Source organism: Copadichromis virginalis, linkage group LG18 (assembly GCF_057382275.1).
Source record: "Copadichromis virginalis isolate Kocher_CV1m ecotype Utaka linkage group LG18, C_Virginalis_male_GT1.1, whole genome shotgun sequence".
Taxonomy (NCBI): Eukaryota; Metazoa; Chordata; class Actinopteri; order Cichliformes; family Cichlidae; genus Copadichromis; species Copadichromis virginalis.
In genome coordinates this window covers 24,452,029-24,471,072 of record NC_140635.1, presented here as the reverse complement: position 1 = coordinate 24,471,072, position 19,044 = coordinate 24,452,029, and the positions used below count along the sequence as shown (strand labels likewise).

The window sequence follows — 19,044 nt, the reverse complement described above, 5'->3', positions numbered from 1 at the left end:
AGGTGCCTTCATTTAGAATTCTTTATTTTTTGGTCTCATCTCGTTGCAGTGAGCCCCGCCTTCATTTGACTTGCCAGCACAAAACTAAACAGTCACTTGGAGCTTGTAGTGTTTGAATGTTTGCTGACACACTAATCCTCCACTGCCGCTCAGCGTTTTCTCTCTTTCTTTCTCGTTCCTGCCCATGGAGTGAGAGGAGAGAGTCGATGCACACTGTCACCTGATCGTTTTTCATTTTTAAATTTTATTTAATTTATTAAATTTTCTCCCAGTGTTCTCAAAGTATGGTGCTCAGGCCATTGGCAGCAATTGGTAACGTTTTAACCAGCCTGTGAAAGCTTTCCTGTGCTATTCATTCATTCGCAGTTTGTGTCATATTATGATATAGCAGCCTAGGAAGAGACAAAGAGAACGGCATGAGTAATGTTTAAAAAGAATATACACCACAATTACCAATACTGATACAGACTGTCGAGAACTTGTCAGCGCTCATCTTCCTTTAGCAGCCACAACCTTGAAACACAAACATTGGGGGTCTTGTATAGATCTTGTATAGAAACTAGACTGAGTGTGCAAAACGCAGGACACACATTGTTTCAAAACATGTATTCATTGCTATAAGGAAATAGTAGTAGAAAGGTTATGTATCAATACAACTTTTTCCAAAACCCAACGATAAAGAACGATAAAGAAAATCAGACAAAATGTTTTGCTATCACTAAAAATATTGACTTCATGTTGACTGATTAATGAGTTAATTTTTTAGCACTTGAGTTGCACGTAGAAGAGCACAACTACTACTGTCCTTAACACAGAATGGAAATATTTGACATCCTTCCAACAGAGCACATAGTGCTGATTGGTTTTGCAACAGTTTCCATTTTGCACGTTAATTGGAAATGGAAAAGGAATTAAAACAGTTTACCCAGACAGCCCTATTGCACTGATGAGCAGCTAGATAAATCAGAATTTGTATAACCAGCGAGCGAGTTATGAACATGTGTGATAACCACGTTTTAAAAGACTTGTCTAATACTTTGATTTGCTCATGAGATTGTCATTTGTCTCAATAGAATAATGGTTACATAGTTCTTATAATTATGGTGCCTTATACAAACCATTTTTTAAAAACTCAGTGGAATAGTTGAAAAAATTGATGGACTGCATAAATCTTTATTAATTTAGTAAGCCTTTGGGAAACACTGAGAATTAAAAGTTCCCAAACATTTGTGGTTTGGGTTTTTCCTGGTAGAATCAAGTATAATTTGAGCGTAATATCACGACCTTGGTTTCAATGCAATGGTAAAAATAGGAGCAGAGAAAACTGAATGAGCTGTAGAGTGATGAAGATTATTAGAGAGGTCAAAAACTGAGATGGACAGAGAGTGACACCTGCAGAGAGATGCTAATCCCAGAGTAAAGTGGATTACCGTAGCAGCCTCGTGCTCCCTCCCACTCTGTCTAGAGGAAATGGAGCTGCCGTAAGATGCTAAATTGCTGTGGGCTGATAAACTGCTGTCTGTGCTGCTGTGTTCACCAGAATGCTGCTCGATAGCACTCAACACTAAAACTCTTCTTTAATCGTTCTGACGTCGCCCACGTGTCGATATAGTATCCGAGTGTGTGGCTGCTGCATCTCGAGTCTGTACCGCGCACGAGTTCACAGACACATTTATTAAAGTACCTTAGCAGAGAGTTATTGAACAACCTGTGTTCATTCAGATTTAATGTTTCCCATCTATACTGAAAACTGAGTCATGACAATACTGAATTCAACCCTTTAAAGCCTGAGCTGTGAAATAATTGCCAGAAAATTAACTTTTTTTTTGAAAATGGAGTGCCTATTGAACCTTTATTGAAACCTTCTACATCGTGATGATGTAGAAGTCTCGAAAACATACACTAATAGCAGTATTGAGTTTTGATTAGCTTGCACCCATGCACATCAGCACAGATAGCATAGAGTACCCGTTTGCGTTAATAATGCACCATGAAACACGGGAAGACATGGAAGGAGAAGATGACTGACAAACATGAAAGCAAACTACACATAATTTTGTGTATAGGAAAACTCAACAGGCTATAATGAATCCTTTTAAAATATGAACAGTTTTTTAAAATCTTTTTGATCCCTGCAGTATTTTATAAATTTGTAATTTATTATATGAATTAAAAACATATTGTACATCTTGCTAGTACTGCCTTGGACCAGGTTGTTCAGAGATGCTCTTCTGCATACTTTAGTTTATTTGAGTTTTGTTTCCTTGTTATCAGCTCAAAGCAGTCTGGCCATTTTCCTCTGACCTCTGATATTAACAACGCGTTTTCATTCAGAGAAGTGCTGCTCATGGGATTTTTTTTTTCCTCCACACCATTCTCTGTAAACCCTAGATATGGTGTGTGGGAAAATCCCAGTAGATCAGCAGTTTCTGAAACACTCAGACCAACTCGTCAGGCATCAACAACCATGACGTGTTCAAAGTCACTCAGATGACCTTTCTTAATTTTTAAGCTCAACAAGTCATCTTGACCTGCACGTCTAAATGTGTTGAATTGCTACCATTATATTTGTATTAACGAACAGGTGTGACTAACAAAGTGGCCGGTGAGCATATATTGCGGTGATGTGCAATAGTTGGCAGTCTTTAGTTGCTCCTGTGACCTTGAATCCTACAGTTGCATGTAAATATGTAGAAACATTGAGCAACAAAGGTGAAAACAACACGCACACCAAACTTGGGAGGAGGAAAAAAAAAGACCTGTCTGTGGATGCTAACACTCCGGTTGTCGCAGAGTATGACAAGAACAGAGTGCGTGTCACCTGTTGTGACAGGGCTAATATCGCATTTTGTAAATGGGTCCCTTTGCTGAGTGTGACATGTGGTAAATGGAAAATATGGAACTCTGGGTTTGATGGAAGCGTTAATGGTGCTCTGACAGATTATATGACCTACACAGGCTTTGAATGCAGAACACAAAGATGAAAGAAAAGGCACTTAGGAAAACTCAACATGCTGTAGTCTGTGTATATAAATATATTATTTATACTTGCTCAGAGCTGTCCTGATAACTTTTGGTTTATTGATGACTGTCAACCTTAACATTTGTGCGTTTGACAGACATTTCACCCTGGTCCCGGCCTCGTCAGTTCCACGTTGAATACAGAGTCGATGTTAGTCGACGTTAGGGCTGCCACAAACGATTATTTTGATAGTCGACTAGTCACCGATTATTTTTGCGATTAGTCGACTAATCAGATCATGCATCCATCGGACGTAAAACGTACAGCTTATTGCACCAGCATGCATCTGCTCTTATATAACTATCATTAGCTTACAGCTTGAAGTGTTTAAGGTATGTGCTAACTAAAAATAAAGACAAGATGATAGTTTATTAAATTTTAATGAAATTTGCAGATTGTTTCGGTGAAGTTTAATAAGCACCTTGCTATCTAAAATATAACAGGACACCGGAGTATATTCTCGAGTATCTCACACTTCTGATAATCAGCTGTCTGCTTGACGTTTATTCAGCTGTGTAAAAACTACAACTTTAGTCTCAGCCAAACCGATTTACTCAGGAACAAATAAAATACTAAAAAAAGCCAAACAATAATTTTTTTAAGTTATCTAAGTGACTTATATATCTTAACCTGAGTAGCGAAAGACGGCGGTGGGTTTGAAAACGATTTGCCGGGAGTCCGGTGTTCTCACGGCTCTAGCTATCGAGCTAGTGGGTAACAGACGTCTCCGAAAACGTCAGAGCGCTTTTGAAAATATGTGGTGTCTTGATAAGCTGAGCAGATATTACATTCTCGCCTGAAAATATGTTAAATGTTTATTTTGTGACCCAGAAAGAATAATAAGAGTAATATTAAACTAACTAGCTGCCGCCATTGTTGGAAACTGAGCTGCGCTATGAATTCTGGGACACAGCTACTTCTTCTTCGGGGTTTAACGGCAGCTGGCATCCTTGTACATGCAGTGCTGCCATCTTCTGTTTCAGTCCGTTATTACACTCTTAAATCCTGCTACTTATTCCTGCGTCTTTTGTGATCTTACAAAGCTTCAAACGACGCGTCGACTATTAAATCAGTCGTCGACGATTTTGATAGTCGACTAATCGTGGCAGCCTTAATGTACGCTAAACACAGAGTATGTGCACTGTGACCTGGATTTCGTTTTACTAAAAGTCAGCATGTGGGAACCTGTGAAGTCATCAGCCTCCATTTGAATACTTTTGCCACGTTTTATTTTACAGGAATGTTTTTCCATAACTTAGTGAAAAACTGCTTTGAAAGTTAGAGACTTAAGTATTTCCACAGTTTGACGTGATGTTAAAGTTCAGTAACGTAGTGAAGGAGATGCACTAAAGCCTGTGTGCCATTGGATTAGCCGTGTGTGTGTGTGGTATCAGTGTCTCCACTGATTACATCTGTCTCACCTTTTTTATCTGATTGTCTGTCTGCATGTGTATCCGGTTTTCTTGTCATGACTCAGAATTCGAAACAGCAGTTAATTCAATGGAGAATAAAATGACTAGTGTAGGTTTTTTATGGATTTCCCACTGACCTCACACGCTGGTGGCACACACGGGTTCCAAGCATGCACCTGAATATCTGAGGTGCAGACACGAAGACAAGCGTGGGATTGCAAACATCCCGTTGTAGCATCTCCAGCGCTGTCAAACCTTAATGTGATAAGAAAGATAAATCTATTCCAAATATGACATGTTCATATGGCTGCAACACTCTGGAGATGACAAGCAGTCTAGAACTGTAGTAGTCTTAAAAAAACATGCTTATCTTTGAGACACAGCAGTGTGATAAGCAGTTTGATGTTGTGGACACAACTCTGTTGTTTTAAACAAGGTGCTGCGTCCAGTAATATAGCTTTGATGTTGTTGACGTTGTAGCCTGAGCACACGCTGAATGTCCAAAGCCGTCTTAGGTGACACTTAATGACTTCTTGCTGCAAAGGACTTGGTTTTCATAAGACATTTAATTGACTGGCAATACTGAAGTGTACTGAGGGCCTGCGGTCACATAGGAGTATGATTTTTCTAGCTCTCTGTGGACAGGAGACAGCCACCAATCAGACACGGATCTGTGCATGTATATGCATGAGTTAATGATTTAGGGTCTCTGTGGGATATAGAGACGGCACGTGGCAATGAGGGGTCAGCGGTGACAGACGCAGGCCAGCAGCTGTTAAAGGAAGGGAAGGAGGGGAGGAATAAAAGCGAGTATAAAAGGAGGAGTGGCAAGAGGAAGTGCTAGAGTGATGAATGGCTGGGCAGAGCTAGAGGGTAAAAAGGGTTGTGATGAAGGGTTTGGAGAGCAAAACGACAATGAGAAAAAGGCCAGTGGGTGGAGAGAGGGAGAGACGGTATCAACGGAAAAGATCTGAAATATATTTTTCAGTCTTAGTTCAAACACATTAAGAAGGCAATTATAGAGCTGAAATGAGACCGTTCAGTTGTGCTGCATATGTTTGCAAACGCTCGTGTAATGGAAACAAGTGTTCACACATGTGATTGCCTGTGATGGTCTTAAGCCACCTATTATCCCAGTATCAACCTCGGGGGATGAAGCTAAAATCTGTAGTTCTCCAAAAAAACGGTTAAGGCAGCTCCAGGTGAAAATGGCCGGCTCTTCAGCAAATGTGGGGAGGGGGATTTTATAACTTACCCTTTTGAAATGTATCATCCCTTAAATTTACACCTTAATAAGGATGTGGCTGCTTTAAATGAAAAGTGGGTGGAGACACGATAGTTATAGACGTTAGCCGTCGACTCCTGACTGTGGTGATGGTGCCTCTTGGTGCATTTTAATGCAGTTAATTAACATAATGCGGCTTACTGTGCAGCCAATTGTAGAAACAGAGCATCCAAGAAGTCTGTTATGCTCAAGTCTTTTTTTTTTTTTTGCGTTGCATCCATGTTTGTGTGTTGGACCCAAAATGTGTTTGATACACTTATTAGCCAAGCCAGACAGCTTCAGCTGTCTTAGCCTTTCACCATCTTGGTCAAATACAGTCCAATACTAGCTCCTAAAACACAGAAGGCAACTGTTCACGTGGCTTATGTCTATCTTTTATATACAGTCTTTTGTTGTTATTATTAAATAAATCCTTTTTGATAATTTTGTCTTGTTCTCACATGTAGATCATTAAAAGGAAAGAAGATCAAATATGGAATAAAAGTTGAAGCTTAATATGCCTTCATTTTTTATACATTCTAGTAGGAGGCCTTTTCATTGCTAGTTTTCACCAATTCAAAGGCCTTGATAGTGCCATATGTCAGGTTTAGATATTTAGCACCCGAAAGCCACATTAATAAAGAAAATACTTTTTTTTTTCTTGCTGGATCTCAGCAGTTACACACTAGTTTGTTGCCAGTATCCAGTTTAAGTGTGGTCATTAACTGCAACATGTTTCTTATCTTGGGGCTCTTTAAAATAAAGTCTGTCACTGTCAACTTAACCTTTATAAACTGTTAAACCTTTTTGACAGGAGACTCTTGATCACTTAAATGAGACTTATACTTTTTTAATAAATCTCTTCTGGACAAAAGTGTAATATTGTGTTATAGGTAAAAAACAATGATCCAAACAAAGACTGTAAGTTTAATGAAATTTCACACGTTTATTTTAAAATGAACAAAAAAGCTGCACAGGTTTGGAAAACAAGGGTAAATAGTAGGAGGGAGCACGAGAGACCGAGTAAGGTTGGGAGGAGGATTGGGGGAAGGTGTGGAGACTGAGGGTGTTGCGTAAAGAATAAGAGCTGGGTGAAGAGTAGGAAAAAGCACGAGAGGGTGGGTAAGGTAGGGAGGAGGTAGACTGGTTGAGTTGGGGCATAAGGACAGGGGGTAAAGGGCAAGAGTCGGAGGGAGTGAGAGGGATGGTAACCAGGCAGAGGTTTGGGTTTAGATCTTCAGTTGCTCTTTTATCTTCCATCTTCTCGTCACTTTTTCCCTCAAGGTTTTCTTCGATGTCCTCTTTTGTCTCCTGCTTTTCCTCCTCTTCTTCCTGCTTTTTCTTGTCCTTTCTTGGTTTGTCCGTTCCCTCCTCTTCTCCCTCGTGGTTTTCCAGTTTTTCCTCTTGGGAATTTGTTTCCAGGGTTTCTTCCTGGTGGTCAGCGTCGGGTGCAAGCTCCTATGTAGACAGAGTAAAATGTATTTCACTGAACTGTGACTCAGTCTGACAGAAGTTGTTAGGACCAAACATGACATTATGGTAAAGTGAAATGATAGCGGACACAGCTTACCTGAAGGACGTTCTTCCATTTGTCCAGATTTTCTTGTAAGTTCTCCATCAGAAGCTTGTTCTTAATTTGGAGCTCCTCCACTTTCTTCTTCTCCTCTTTCAGGCTCTTCTCGGTTGATTGCCACTTGCTGCTCCAGTGTTGTTCTCTGGTGTTTATCTCCATGTCTTTTATGGTTGATTCATGGAGGAGTTCTACCCAGGCTTTGGTTCGAGCTCTTCTTTTCTTCACACATCTTTGAAGCGCCTCATCCTTGAGTTTGAGCTCTTCTTGGAGGCTACTCACTTGCATTTTGTGAGCATCTTCAAGAACGGCAATCTTCTCCTTCAAAGATGCATTTTCCTCCTTTGCAGTCTTCAACTCCTGAGTGGCAAAATGGAGTGCATCTTTTAATTCTTGCACCGTTTCACTTTCAGCAATCTTGTTAGCTTCCTGCTGCTGTTTCATATCAGCAGCGCTAGTCTGCACTGGCCAAGATGCCTGAATGATAAAAACATGCACGTAGTCCATAGTTAGAAAAATCAATCACAGTGTGATGTGTGGCATTAGAAAAGTTTAAGGTGACACAAGAAAAAGCAAAAACTGAGTCCTACAGATGTTATAAAACCACAAATGTTCACAGAGTTTTGTTAAAAGTGCTTACAGATGTTTAAGTATTACAAATGAAAGTTAAACTCCAAAGTGTACTCTGCTTCCTTAAGATTATGAAAGCTTTAGACACATTTTGAGCCAAAAATTCAAAAAATGCTTTTGCTTGCTCACACGAGAAAAGCTTACCAGATTTTCTGAGACAAATGTTGGGTCCATTTGGGCTCAGAAACACTGAAGAGTCGCTGTTACACTTGTTTAGCTGTCGATATTTTTCCAAAGCGTTCGTCGAGTCACAGCAAATAGCGAGAGATGCTTGTAGGTTCAGGTTGGTGTTTAGAAATGAAATATCCAGGTAAACACTGTGTTTGGAGAATCCTGTTCAAAAATCATCAGGCGATAGTGACAGCACTACCCAGGTGTTACCATGGAGCCCATGTTGTTTTGGTTTCTGTGTTCTTGTTGTTACTGACTGAACTTGAAGCTATTTAGCTATTTACTGTGATTAAAAATCAAAACTAGTTTCAATCAGAAAGGGTCCTTTGGGTGTAGCAACCTTTTCACTTAATCCTCAGGGGACCCGTGAGGCTTTCTGTCCTATACCTTTCATTACTTTCACCTCCAGCCTCACCTGAACTGTTTTGAGCCGTAAAATGTGCTGTGCAAAGATCTCCAATCCATGTTTTAAGAGAAGTGTTTTACAAGCAAATCTGGTTTTCAGATTCTGGGTTTCTCGGTTTGCTACCAGAATTTATATGAATAAAGAAATTTCTGCTCCATGTTAGCCGTCGACTCCTGACTGTGGTGATGGTGCCTCTTGGTGCATTTTAATGCAGTTAATTAACATAATGCGGCTTACTGTGCAGCCAATTGTAGAAACAGAGCATCCAAGAAGTCTGTTATGCTCAAGTCCTTTTTTTTTTTTTTTTTTGCGTTGCATCCATGTTTGTGTGTTGGACCCAAAATGTGTTTGATACACTTATTAGCCAAGCCAGACAGCTTCAGCTGTCTTAGCCTTTCACCATCTTGGTCAAATACAGTCCAATACTAGCTCCTAAAACACAGAAGGCACCTGTTCACGTGGCTTATGTCTATCTTTTATATACAGTCTTTTGTTGTTATTATTAAATAAATCCTTTTTGATAATTTTGTCTTGTTCTCACATGTAGATCATTAAAAGGAAAGAAGATCAAATATGGAATAAAAGTTGAAGCTTAATATGCCTTCATTTTTTATACATTCTAGTAGGAGGCCTTTTCATTGCTAGTTTTTACCAATTCAAAGGCCTTGATAGTGCCATATGTCAGGTTTAGATATTTAGCACCCGAAAGCCACATTAATAAAGAAAATACATTTTTTTTTCTTGCTGGATCTCAGCAGTTACACACTAGTTTGTTGCCAGTATCCAGTTTAAGTGTGGTCATTAACTGCAACATGTTTCTTATCTTGGGGCTCTTTAAAATAAAGTCTGTCACTGTCAACTTAACCTTTATAAACTGTTAAACCTTTTTGACAGGAGACTCTTGATCACTTAAATGAGACTTATACTTTTTTAATAAATCTCTTCTGGACAAAAGTGTAATATTGTGTTATAGGTAAAAAACAATGATCCAAACAAAGACTGTAAGTTTAATGAAATTTCACACGTTTATTTTAAAATGAACAAAAAAGCTGCACAGGTTTGGAAAACAAGGGTAAATAGTAGGAGGGAGCACGAGAGACCGAGTAAGGTTGGGAGGAGGATTGGGGGAAGGTGTGGAGACTGAGGGTGTTGCGTAAAGAATAAGAGCTGGGTGAAGAGTAGGAAAAAGCACGAGAGGGTGGGTAAGGTAGGGAGGAGGTAGACTGGTTGAGTTGGGGCATAAGGACAGGGGGTAAAGGGCAAGAGTCGGAGGGAGTGAGAGGGATGGTAACCAGGCAGAGGTTTGGGTTTAGATCTTCAGTTGCTCTTTTATCTTCCATCTTCTCGTCACTTTTTCCCTCAAGGTTTTCTTCGATGTCCTCTTTTGTCTCCTGCTTTTCCTCCTCTTCTTCCTGCTTTTTCTTGTCCTTTCTTGGTTTGTCCGTTCCCTCCTCTTCTCTCTCGTGGTTTTCCAGTTTTTCCTCTTGGGAATTTGTTTCCAGGGTTTCTTCCTGGTGGTCAGCGTCGGGTGCAAGCTCCTATGTAGACAGAGTAAAATGTATTTCACTGAACTGTGACTCAGTCTGACAGAAGTTGTTAGGACCAAACATGACATTATGGTAAAGTGAAATGATAGCGGACACAGCTTACCTGAAGGACGTTCTTCCATTTGTCCAGATTTTCTTGTAAGTTCTCCATCAGAAGCTTGTTCTTAATTTGGAGCTCCTCCACTTTCTTCTTCTCCTCTTTCAGGCTCTTCTCGGTTGATTGCCACTTGCTGCTCCAGTGTTGTTCCCTGGTGTTTATCTCCATGTCTTTTATGGTCGATTCATGGAGGAGTTCTACCCAGGCTTTGGTTCGAGCTCTTCTTTTCTTCACACATCTTTGAAGCGCCTCATCCTTGAGTTTGAGCTCTTCTTGGAGGCTACTCACTTGCATTTTGTGAGCATCTTCAAGAACGGCAATCTTCTCCTTCAAAGATGCATTTTCCTCCTTTGCAGTCTTCAACTCCTGAGTGGCAAAATGGAGTGCATCTTTTAATTCTTGCACCGTTTCACTTCCAGCAATCTTGTTAGCTTCCTGCTGCTGTTTCATATCAGCAGCGCTAGTCTGCACTGGCCAAGATGCCTGAATGATAAAAACATGCACGTAGTCCATAGTTAGAAAAATCAATCACAGTGTGATGTGTGGCATTAGAAAAGTTTAAGGTGACACAAGAAAAAGCAAAAACTGAGTCCTACAGATGTTATAAAACCACAAATGTTCACAGAGTTTTGTTAAAAGTGCTTACAGATGTTTAAGTATTACAAATGAAAGTTAAACTCCAAAGTGTACTCTGCTTCCTTAAGATTATGAAAGCTTTAGACACATTTTGAGCCAAAAATTCAAAAAATGCTTTTGCTTGCTCACACGAGAAAAGCTTACCAGATTTTCTGAGACAAATGTTGGGTCCATTTGGGCTCAGAAACACTGAAGAGTCGCTGTTACACTTGTTTAGCTGTCGATATTTTTCCAAAGCGTTCGTCGAGTCACAGCAAATAGCGAGAGATGCTTGTAGGTTCAGGTTGGTGTTTAGAAATGAAATATCCAGGTAAACACTGTGTTTGGAGAATCCTGTTCAAAAATCATCAGGCGATAGTGACAGCACTACCCAGGTGTTACCATGGAGCCCATGTTGTTTTGGTTTCTGTGTTCTTGTTGTTACTGACAGAACTTGAAGCTATTTAGCTATTTACTGTGATTAAAAATCAAAACTAGTTTCAATCAGAAAGGGTCCTTTGGGTGTAGCAACCTTTTCACTTAATCCTCAGGGGACCCGTGAGGCTTTCTGTCCTATACCTTTCATTACTTTCACCTCCAGCCTCACCTGAACTGTTTTGAGCCGTAAAATGTGCTGTGCAAAGATCTCCAATCCATGTTTTAAGAGAAATGTTTTACAAGCAAATCTGGTTTTCAGATTCTGGGTTTCTCGGTTTGCTACCAGAATTTATATGAATAAAGAAATTTCTGCTCCATGTTAGCCGCCTTTAAAGTAAGTAGCAATAATAATAATAACAGTAGGTAAATATTGCACTGTACCTTTTGCACTGTGAAGGATGAAATACCATTAGGTAAAAAAAAAAAAAAAAAAGAGAGAGAAATCCAGCTTTAATTAAGTTACAAAAGAACAAAACAGTCAGGTTTGGCCTCAGAAAGACAGAAATGTGTATGGTACAGGCTGGACAGTAAAGCTACCTGGCACTGACGGTGTAAAGTGAGGAGCCTGAAAGGGAGAAAACTGCATGAGTGCACTGCAAACTGAGATTGTGCCTCATTAAGTGAGCTTTCCTATAGTGAAACAGGACATGGTACGGTTGTGTTTTAATGGAGGGAGGAAGAGAAAGAGATATGGGAGGGAAATGAAAGCAGCAGATCACTGTCTGTCCCTCCTGCTGCCTCCATTTACCATCATTGATTGTGCAGCCAGTCGGAATTAACGCCTACCTGCTGTACTCAGATGGTCAGCACTGATGTGTGCAAGAGGGAAAAGGAAATGTGCACCCTTTTTTCCCCTGTAAGCCTTTTATTTCACGCAGTATGACAGCTAAGTGTTGGTGAACTCTTCTTACACTAGGGACTATAAATGTCCACCTTCAAGGACGTATTCTTTCAAGATTTAAAGACGTGGACATCCCTCAGACATGAGGACATTTTGCGGGTAATTGCACCTTAGGTTCAAGGATGCGAGGTTAGTTAAAGAATGGTGGAAACTACTCAATATTGATGGCAGGTTGTGTGAACTGGTACCAAGAACCTCCAGGAGAAATCAAAACAACCTCAGTGTATTACTTTAGGAGTTATATGGGAAAACTGATGTCAATCTGTCGTCTGTCTGTAAAATATAAAGCTATAGGCCGCACCCAGCAAATTGAGATTAATAGAGAGACTGGTGACAGAAGACAGACAGCATCCACCTACCTCTAAATCTCACTAATTCAGATGATCTGTGTTTTGTTTAATTCCCACAAAACCCCAAATAAAAATAACATATTGTGGTTTTATGAAGGATTATATGTGGGACTACATCCTCTTTGTGATTTGGATCCATATAAAACAGCTGACTCTCATCTGTCCTCCATCAGCACACTTTTATTACCTTACTCCTGTCGCTTTTCCATCAGTACATAGTAATTCTACTGGTTATATCAAATATACATGTATATATATATTACCCTGTCCCTTTGACTGTCCTCACCCTTCACCCTGAAGCGGCACATTTCAAACCCTTTTTCTCTCATTTCTCCCACTTTTGTTCTCCCCTTCCATCCATCCGTCTCCCCCTCTCTGTTGATCCCTCCCCCCTGGGCGATGTGGACAGTTGGTTGGCTTTGTGTTTGACACGCGTGTTGGTAGGACACACACACAAATGCACGGGCACACACACTTCCAGTTCCTATTGTCAATAAGATGCTCAGCTGTGAAGCCCCTAGCCCTAATTGTGTGGGGTAAGGACAGTGCCCTTATTGTCCTGCAGATTAGCGCATACGCACACCCACCCACACACACACATGTGTCCTCAGACCCCATGGGGTCCCTTTAGAGTGGATGTGCCTTGAGGCAGAAAATCAGGGGCAATTTACGAAAGGGTCCGTTAGGGGATGGGGGATGTACCGCAGTCCTCAGCTTGAAGCTGTAATGTCAAACAGTTTCTTTGGTTTCTTATTTAGGATGACAGAAGTCAGTCTTGTGGTGTATTAATGGAAAAACATGCAAGAATTTGTTTTAGTGAAGCGTACTGACAATTTTCTCAGTGGCGTTGATGGATATGAGCCCTGAGATGCAGAAAATCTAGAAAGCAGTTAACAGAAATCTTCCTACCCTGCACATTTCTCTTTGTAGCAGGATAAACATTAAAGTGATCAAACTCAGGGCAATTCGTTTCCTTGGTTTAGACACAATTACTTAAACAATGAAATCTCTATATAGTATAATAAAAGAAAGATTTTGTGTTTAACACCTAATGTTACTTTATCGCTCCTTCTTGGATTTTGCATACAGTGTGTTATTGCTGTCATGCTGGACAAATGCAATCAATTTGTGTGATCACTGGTTTGAAGCAAAGCCTCCCAAAACTAAAACCCGGAAAAGCCTCTTAGCCACAAGAATTAGGGGGCTGAGTTTGGGGGTTTGTATTTTAAATGCAAATTAGAAGTACATAAATTAAATAAACAAGAAAATATACCTTCACCTTGTGATTTGACGCACTGTGTTTACAGCTGATCCTAGACTATGATGACAGAATACAAAGGATTGCAGAAATTAGACAACCAGGAGTTCCACTTTATTTCATGTGAGTTTGTCTAAAAATAAACACGGGGAAATTCCAAACTCAGATACACTTTGATCAAAAAACAAAAAAGCTTTCTGTGGAAATGAAATCTCAGATTCTTTCCCAGATTTCTGACTTTCCTTTCTCACTCCTTCCTTGTTAGCCTACAGTGACCTGAAGCCTACAGTGAGTGCTTACATTCAAAACCACTGACCTTCGGTGGATGGTATTTAGAATAGTGGCAAGTCAGTAAAGACGCTGGTTTGAGTACATGCAGATGTATGAACACTGTGTAGGGCAAAGGTAATGTTTGTGACCCATTCAGGTGATCCATAGCCCCCAGTGTGTTTATACACATCTGTACATTTCCTCTTTTCCACCTCCAGCCTGAATGAAGCCAGTTAACTGGCTCTGACGTAAGTGTGTGTGTGTGGGGTGGGGGGTAGTTCTCAGCACTCTGAGCCATGTTCATGTTAACATTTTAAAGACTTTAAGCATAGGCAAGTTACACAGTGACAGCACAAACAGGAAAAAGAGAACGTTCACCTTCAAAATAAAAGTTATAATATTTTTTCCTCTTAGGAATTTGTTTCCAATATAATAAAAGCAGTCATTTTCACCGCCAGGAACCACTCTCCAACTAGTTAAGGATTACACATGTTCCATTGTGACCAGAGGTTGTCATGACCACCTGACAACCTCTGCCCGTTATCCAGGCCTGTGTGACTGTGGTTTACCATTATATATCTCTTTTAATCTATAACTGTGTAAAACAGCAACTTGCTGGTTTAGTGGGCATAATTGCCAGACATTTCCTTGACTCTTAACAATGATGGAACATCTTGTAGAGACTTTAGAATTCCTGATTCAATCCCATAACAGAATGTTTTAGATAAAAAAACAAAAACAAAAAACATAGCAGCTATCCAAAAGCTATTCTCACACACACACACACACACACACACACACACACACACACACACACACACACACACACACACACACACACACACGCTGAACACTGCATCAGGGACAACTTGGGTAGCCAGGGACCAATCCAGTCGACCGTCTCTTCCACCTGAGCCACAGCCATCCTTCTCATAAGCCATCCAGCAGTAGCACCAAAACCATTTTCACACATGAAATATAGACACTTCAGGGTTAATAAGATCTGGACATTGTCCCACATTCTCTGAAACTGCTATTTCTAACATGTACACACGAAAGAGGGCAATCCACTTCAGACGTGTTCTCACTACTGGAGTATTTCCACGCCCTGCCCTGGGCGAGAGGAGGTGTCTGGGTAGAACATATTTCGTTCACTGGTATTGAACTGCTACCTGCATTATTCTCACCTTGGAACAAATTGGTGCATTCTAACATCATACAAGTCTTTGTTGTTAGATATCAGGTAATGTCTAGTAAAATCCAGGGATGCAGTGAATGCTTTAAATGGTTAAATTCAGCAAAGCAATAAATATAGTCCCCAAAACTCTGAACTGTCCCTTGAAGTCTCGTTTGTGTTTATGTTGCGGGGTGGTGGTGTTGTACATGAGCTCCTCATTAAACGCGACCTCACCGTTAGTTGTAGATGTTTGAAAGCAAAAGTCATACAAACCAAGATTTACTCTCACACAACTCTCTGTTATTGCAAATTGCGCTTGAATGCCTGAGCTGACATGTGATGTAATGATACAGTGGGAGATGTGTTGTCGTGCGGGTTTTAGTTCCCCGGTGGTCACACCAGTCCTGGGGAAAGTAAGCTCATACAGGAAGTGAGCTGGCAGGGCCCCGGTCCTGCAGGATTGCACATCCACACAACTATATATGTGTTAATGTGTCTGCGCGTGTGAGTCAGCAAACACGTGTGTGCCGTGTTTTCTAAATGCCACACGGTGATGAGAGAAAGATCCGAGGACAGAGTGTGAGGAGCTTGTGCGAGAGCTTTCCGGAATGTGCTTGTTTTGTCTGTAGTACTTTATTTACTTTCCTGATTTCTTAATTGACTGATGTAGCTGCAGGAAAAGGCTGATAAATGAACATAGTCATCGCATCACCTCAGAGTTATGCAGTAGTTATGCTGTAATTTGCAGTTGTGGGCAGATAAAGGAGGTGACAACAGGAAAGAGCAGCCGGCACAGAGTGTAATAGAGCAGAACAAAAGAGAGCGGGGGTCATCACCCAGACAGCACTGAATCTAATGTGCTAATTTATATAAATACAGGCCATTTACCATTTTACCATTTTAATTGCACACATGGAAAGTGGACAAAAAGGAACACTTGGTACTCAGCTACAGTAATCAAATACTGTGAAAATAATTATTTATTCTTTTAACCTTTTTTTAAGATCTTTTGCTTAATATCTTTTGCAAGAATGTCGTCCTCGTGTGTTTAACTGTAGCTTTCCACGTACCAGTGCACGTAGGACACGACCTGCCTTTCTCACCTTATCGCCTGAAATGTGCACACGATCCGCTTGTGCACGTGTCGGGGTGGACGTGTACGTGAACATATGTGTCTGTGTGTGGCTCCAGCAGTCGGGGCGGGGGTTGGTGTGGTTGGTTGGCTCTGTGTGAGCTCTTTGTGAGAAGTGGGGAGTCGTGGGGGTGTACCGGGTGTTTCTCTCAGCTGCCTGCTGGTCTGGTTGCTGTTGGTAACTTTGCTTGATTAGATCAACGGATCGGCTTTCAGGCCTCTCTCCCGCTCCCCCACCCCACCCCCAGCTCTCCTCTCGGAAAGGCTGAAGTGGAACTGAAACTGGAGTGGTGCTAAAAGTCCGCGCGGAGCTGCGAGTTGCGGCGGAGGAAATCGTGACGGTGCTGCCTTGGAAACGCTTGTCGGAGTTCGAGCACAAGTGAGTTGGGGGAAGGTGGGGGGTAAGAAAAGAAGTGATAGCCTCAGGACAGATAAGCTCCAGGGAGAGAAAAGAGGGAGGGAACAAGGGAGGGAGGAGGAGGAGGAGGCAAGAGGGAGAGAGAGAGAGGTGGGAAGCTCTGAGGAAAGAAGTCTCTCTCTCTCTCTCGCTCTCTTTCTGTCTGTCCGACTTGCCGGCTGCTGCTTCTTCTTCCTCCTGTCTTCTTGGGTTTTCTGGCTGCCGGCGACTGGCTGGAGGAGTTTCAGCTTGTTTTTCGCCTGCCTTTCGGATTTGAACATGGACTCAGGCTGAACAGCTACGCGCACTGAGCTGTGAGAAGAGTCACTGGAGATTTCCCGTAAGCAGCTTGATCTGATCTGATGTCTACAAGGTGAAGTGTGTCTTTGCTCAAATATCCCGCTGAGGGAGATTGTTGCTATTTCAGGAGTGTGTGTACTTGTGGAAGAAACAGCAGCCTTAGAGCGATGAAGTGCTCTTTGTGACAGTTCATACAGGGATAGACGATGTAGGTTAAAAGTCGCTGTTAGTATGATTCATTTTTCATCATGTTTACGAGAGACGGTGATGAGCCTACGCATTGCTGCTTTTGCTGGAAACATTTCCTTCTCTTTTGGATGCTGCTTCACACTGAGCCTCTCCTCCCTCCGGCTCTCCCTCTTCTTGCTCACCTTCTGTCGCTTTTAATTCTCTTAATGGTCTCGAGGTCTCAGCTGGTCAGCTGGGATACCCCTGTGTGTGTATGTGTATTTGTGTGTCTGCTTGCGTGTGTGTGTGTGTGGGGAGGGGGGGCAGCTTTTGTTTGGGAGAGAGACAGTTGCGAGTTCTCAGATAAACTACCTCTGGATTTCCCCCCTGCTCACATGCAATAAGATAGATCCTGCTTTCTATTTTTAAACACTATTGTTTGTCTATATATTTGTGAGCACCTGAGTGCTCGCTCCGCAGTAGCATTTCTGTCACTGTTGTGTTTAGTCTATGGATTGGGGCAGGAGGGCGTATTTGTGTAGTCCATTCTGGGATAGAGAGATAGCAGCTCTCCTTTCTGACTTTATCCTTTTGTTTTGTCAGCTGCTGACCGCTGTTTTCTCTCTGCTCCAACCCTTCCATTGTTTTTTGCTCCCTTAAGCTCTCTTTATTTCACTCAGATGCAGATCCATGCAGCTTTACTCCTTTGCAGCCGCTGCTATTTAACATTTTCTGATACCTTTTGTTGATTTTGTAATTCCTTTTTTGTCTTTCTCTTCTTAAAAACTAAGAGAAGTGGGGAGGGTTCTCAGTGTCATGCTGTGTCCCTCTCATTCTCTCTCACTGTGTGTGTGTGTGTGTGTGTGTGTGTGTGTGTGTGTGTGTGTGTGTGTGTGTGTGTGTGTGTGTGTGTGTGTGCTTTTCTCAATCAGATATCCGAGCAGAGCAGCATGTGAGCTGTGTCTGAATCCTAAAACATACAGTTTCCATTATTTTGGTTTTGCCAGTCCAGGTGTCTAAATCTCAAATATAACAAGTTGTTACACGATGCTGATCAGATGGAAATGTCAGGATGTTGGTCCAGCACGTTTGCCTAACTCAGATGGCATAAACAACTGAGTGAAATGCCATGAAGCTTTGGTTGCCATCATTAGATCAAAAAATGTAATTCAGCCAATGTTTTTATTTCATGACAGTCCCATTGTTATCAGCTGAATTTTGAGGTTTATCCTCATTACCAAATGTTGCTTAGCAAAAATGGTTAGCCATAAACTGCATCTAAGAGATGCAACTAGACGTCCTCCAGACATCAATTATTAATTCAAGCCTTGAGCTGGTCACAATGATAGGCCCACCCTAAAGCGTGCATTGCATTATTGTCCTTTTTGACTAATTGGGGTGTGCATTAAGAGTTCAACCTAGCCATCAGGTCATCAGCAAAGAGTGTAATGGCTTCACAGATCGTGGGAGCTGGAGGTCATTTTCCCATATGCTTCTGTAGTGCTGAGCTTTGTTTGCAGTCAGTAGTGTCGCCTCCTGCTGGTCAGTAAAAAGAATACACATGCCAGCCGCTTGAGCACTGATGTCACTTTTAAAGCCCAGAAGCCAATTTTTAGTTAGTGTGGCTAAAAAGGTAACATCACTCCTGTACGTCAGCATGTCAGTATGTTAACATGCTGCTATGGGTTTTTCCTTTATTAGAATTCTAAATGCGCGTTTTGCAGGTTGACTAATTAATAAACTTTTAGCTCCAAAAAACTCCCCAGTGTTTTATAGTTGTATAAACAGATTATCTGTGATTCAGAGTTTTCAACATCATTACATCATACAAGGTATATAAGTATATATGTTTTCAAAAATTCCTGGGTTGTGCTTTCACTTGTGTGGGTGTGACACGTTTCATCACACTAGTGGAAGCG

General features: G+C 41.3%; 3 protein-coding genes across 14 annotated transcripts in view; 1 reads left to right on the top strand and 2 right to left on the bottom strand.

The window, feature by feature from the left end:
- The window catches only part of LOC146687923 (SPRY domain-containing SOCS box protein 4-like), an 85,092-nt gene that overhangs the window by 21,329 nt on the left and 44,719 nt on the right, over positions 1-19,044 (top strand). Inside the window, exon 1 of one of the 12 annotated variants that reach the window (XM_085437919.1) lies at positions 12,840-12,863. The exons of 8 other annotated variants lie outside the window; for them this stretch is intronic. The gene's annotated coding sequence lies outside the window, so the exon portion shown is untranslated. Of the gene's footprint in view, positions 1-12,839; positions 12,864-16,570; positions 16,640-16,793; positions 17,031-19,044 lie in introns of those variants that run through there. 3 more of the 12 variants (XM_085437916.1, XM_085437915.1, XM_085437914.1) reach the window with 3 other exon arrangements.
- LOC146687926 (uncharacterized) lies at positions 6,619-8,261 on the bottom strand. The gene is made up of 3 exons (XM_085439723.1): positions 8,043-8,261; positions 7,269-7,745; positions 6,619-7,156 (listed from the first exon to the last, which is right to left on the bottom strand). Exons 1-3 carry the CDS (start codon positions 8,070-8,072, stop codon positions 6,650-6,652), a joined length of 1,014 nt encoding a protein of 337 aa, XP_085295849.1. The 5' UTR covers positions 8,073-8,261; the 3' UTR covers positions 6,619-6,649.
- Positions 9,476-11,117, bottom strand: LOC146687925 (uncharacterized). Its single transcript, XM_085437907.1, has 3 exons — positions 10,900-11,117; positions 10,126-10,602; positions 9,476-10,013 (listed from the first exon to the last, which is right to left on the bottom strand). The coding sequence occupies exons 1-3, from the start codon at positions 10,927-10,929 to the stop codon at positions 9,507-9,509; spliced, it is 1,014 nt and encodes a 337-aa protein (XP_085294033.1). The 5' UTR covers positions 10,930-11,117; the 3' UTR covers positions 9,476-9,506.

Excerpts from the sequence above, each read along its gene's own strand:
- LOC146687926 (XM_085439723.1), bottom strand. The coding sequence starts at position 8,072 with ATGGACCCAACATTTGTCTCAGAAAATCTG. Across the intron at positions 7,746-8,042 it reads CATTTGTCTCAGAAAATCTG|GCATCTTGGCCAGTGCAGAC; the intron begins GTAAGCTTTTCT and ends TTTATCATTCAG. Across the intron at positions 7,157-7,268 it reads AATGGAAGAACGTCCTTCAG|GAGCTTGCACCCGACGCTGA; the intron begins GTAAGCTGTGTC and ends CTGTCTACATAG.
- LOC146687925 (XM_085437907.1), bottom strand. The coding sequence starts at position 10,929 with ATGGACCCAACATTTGTCTCAGAAAATCTG. Across the intron at positions 10,603-10,899 it reads CATTTGTCTCAGAAAATCTG|GCATCTTGGCCAGTGCAGAC; the intron begins GTAAGCTTTTCT and ends TTTATCATTCAG. Across the intron at positions 10,014-10,125 it reads AATGGAAGAACGTCCTTCAG|GAGCTTGCACCCGACGCTGA; the intron begins GTAAGCTGTGTC and ends CTGTCTACATAG.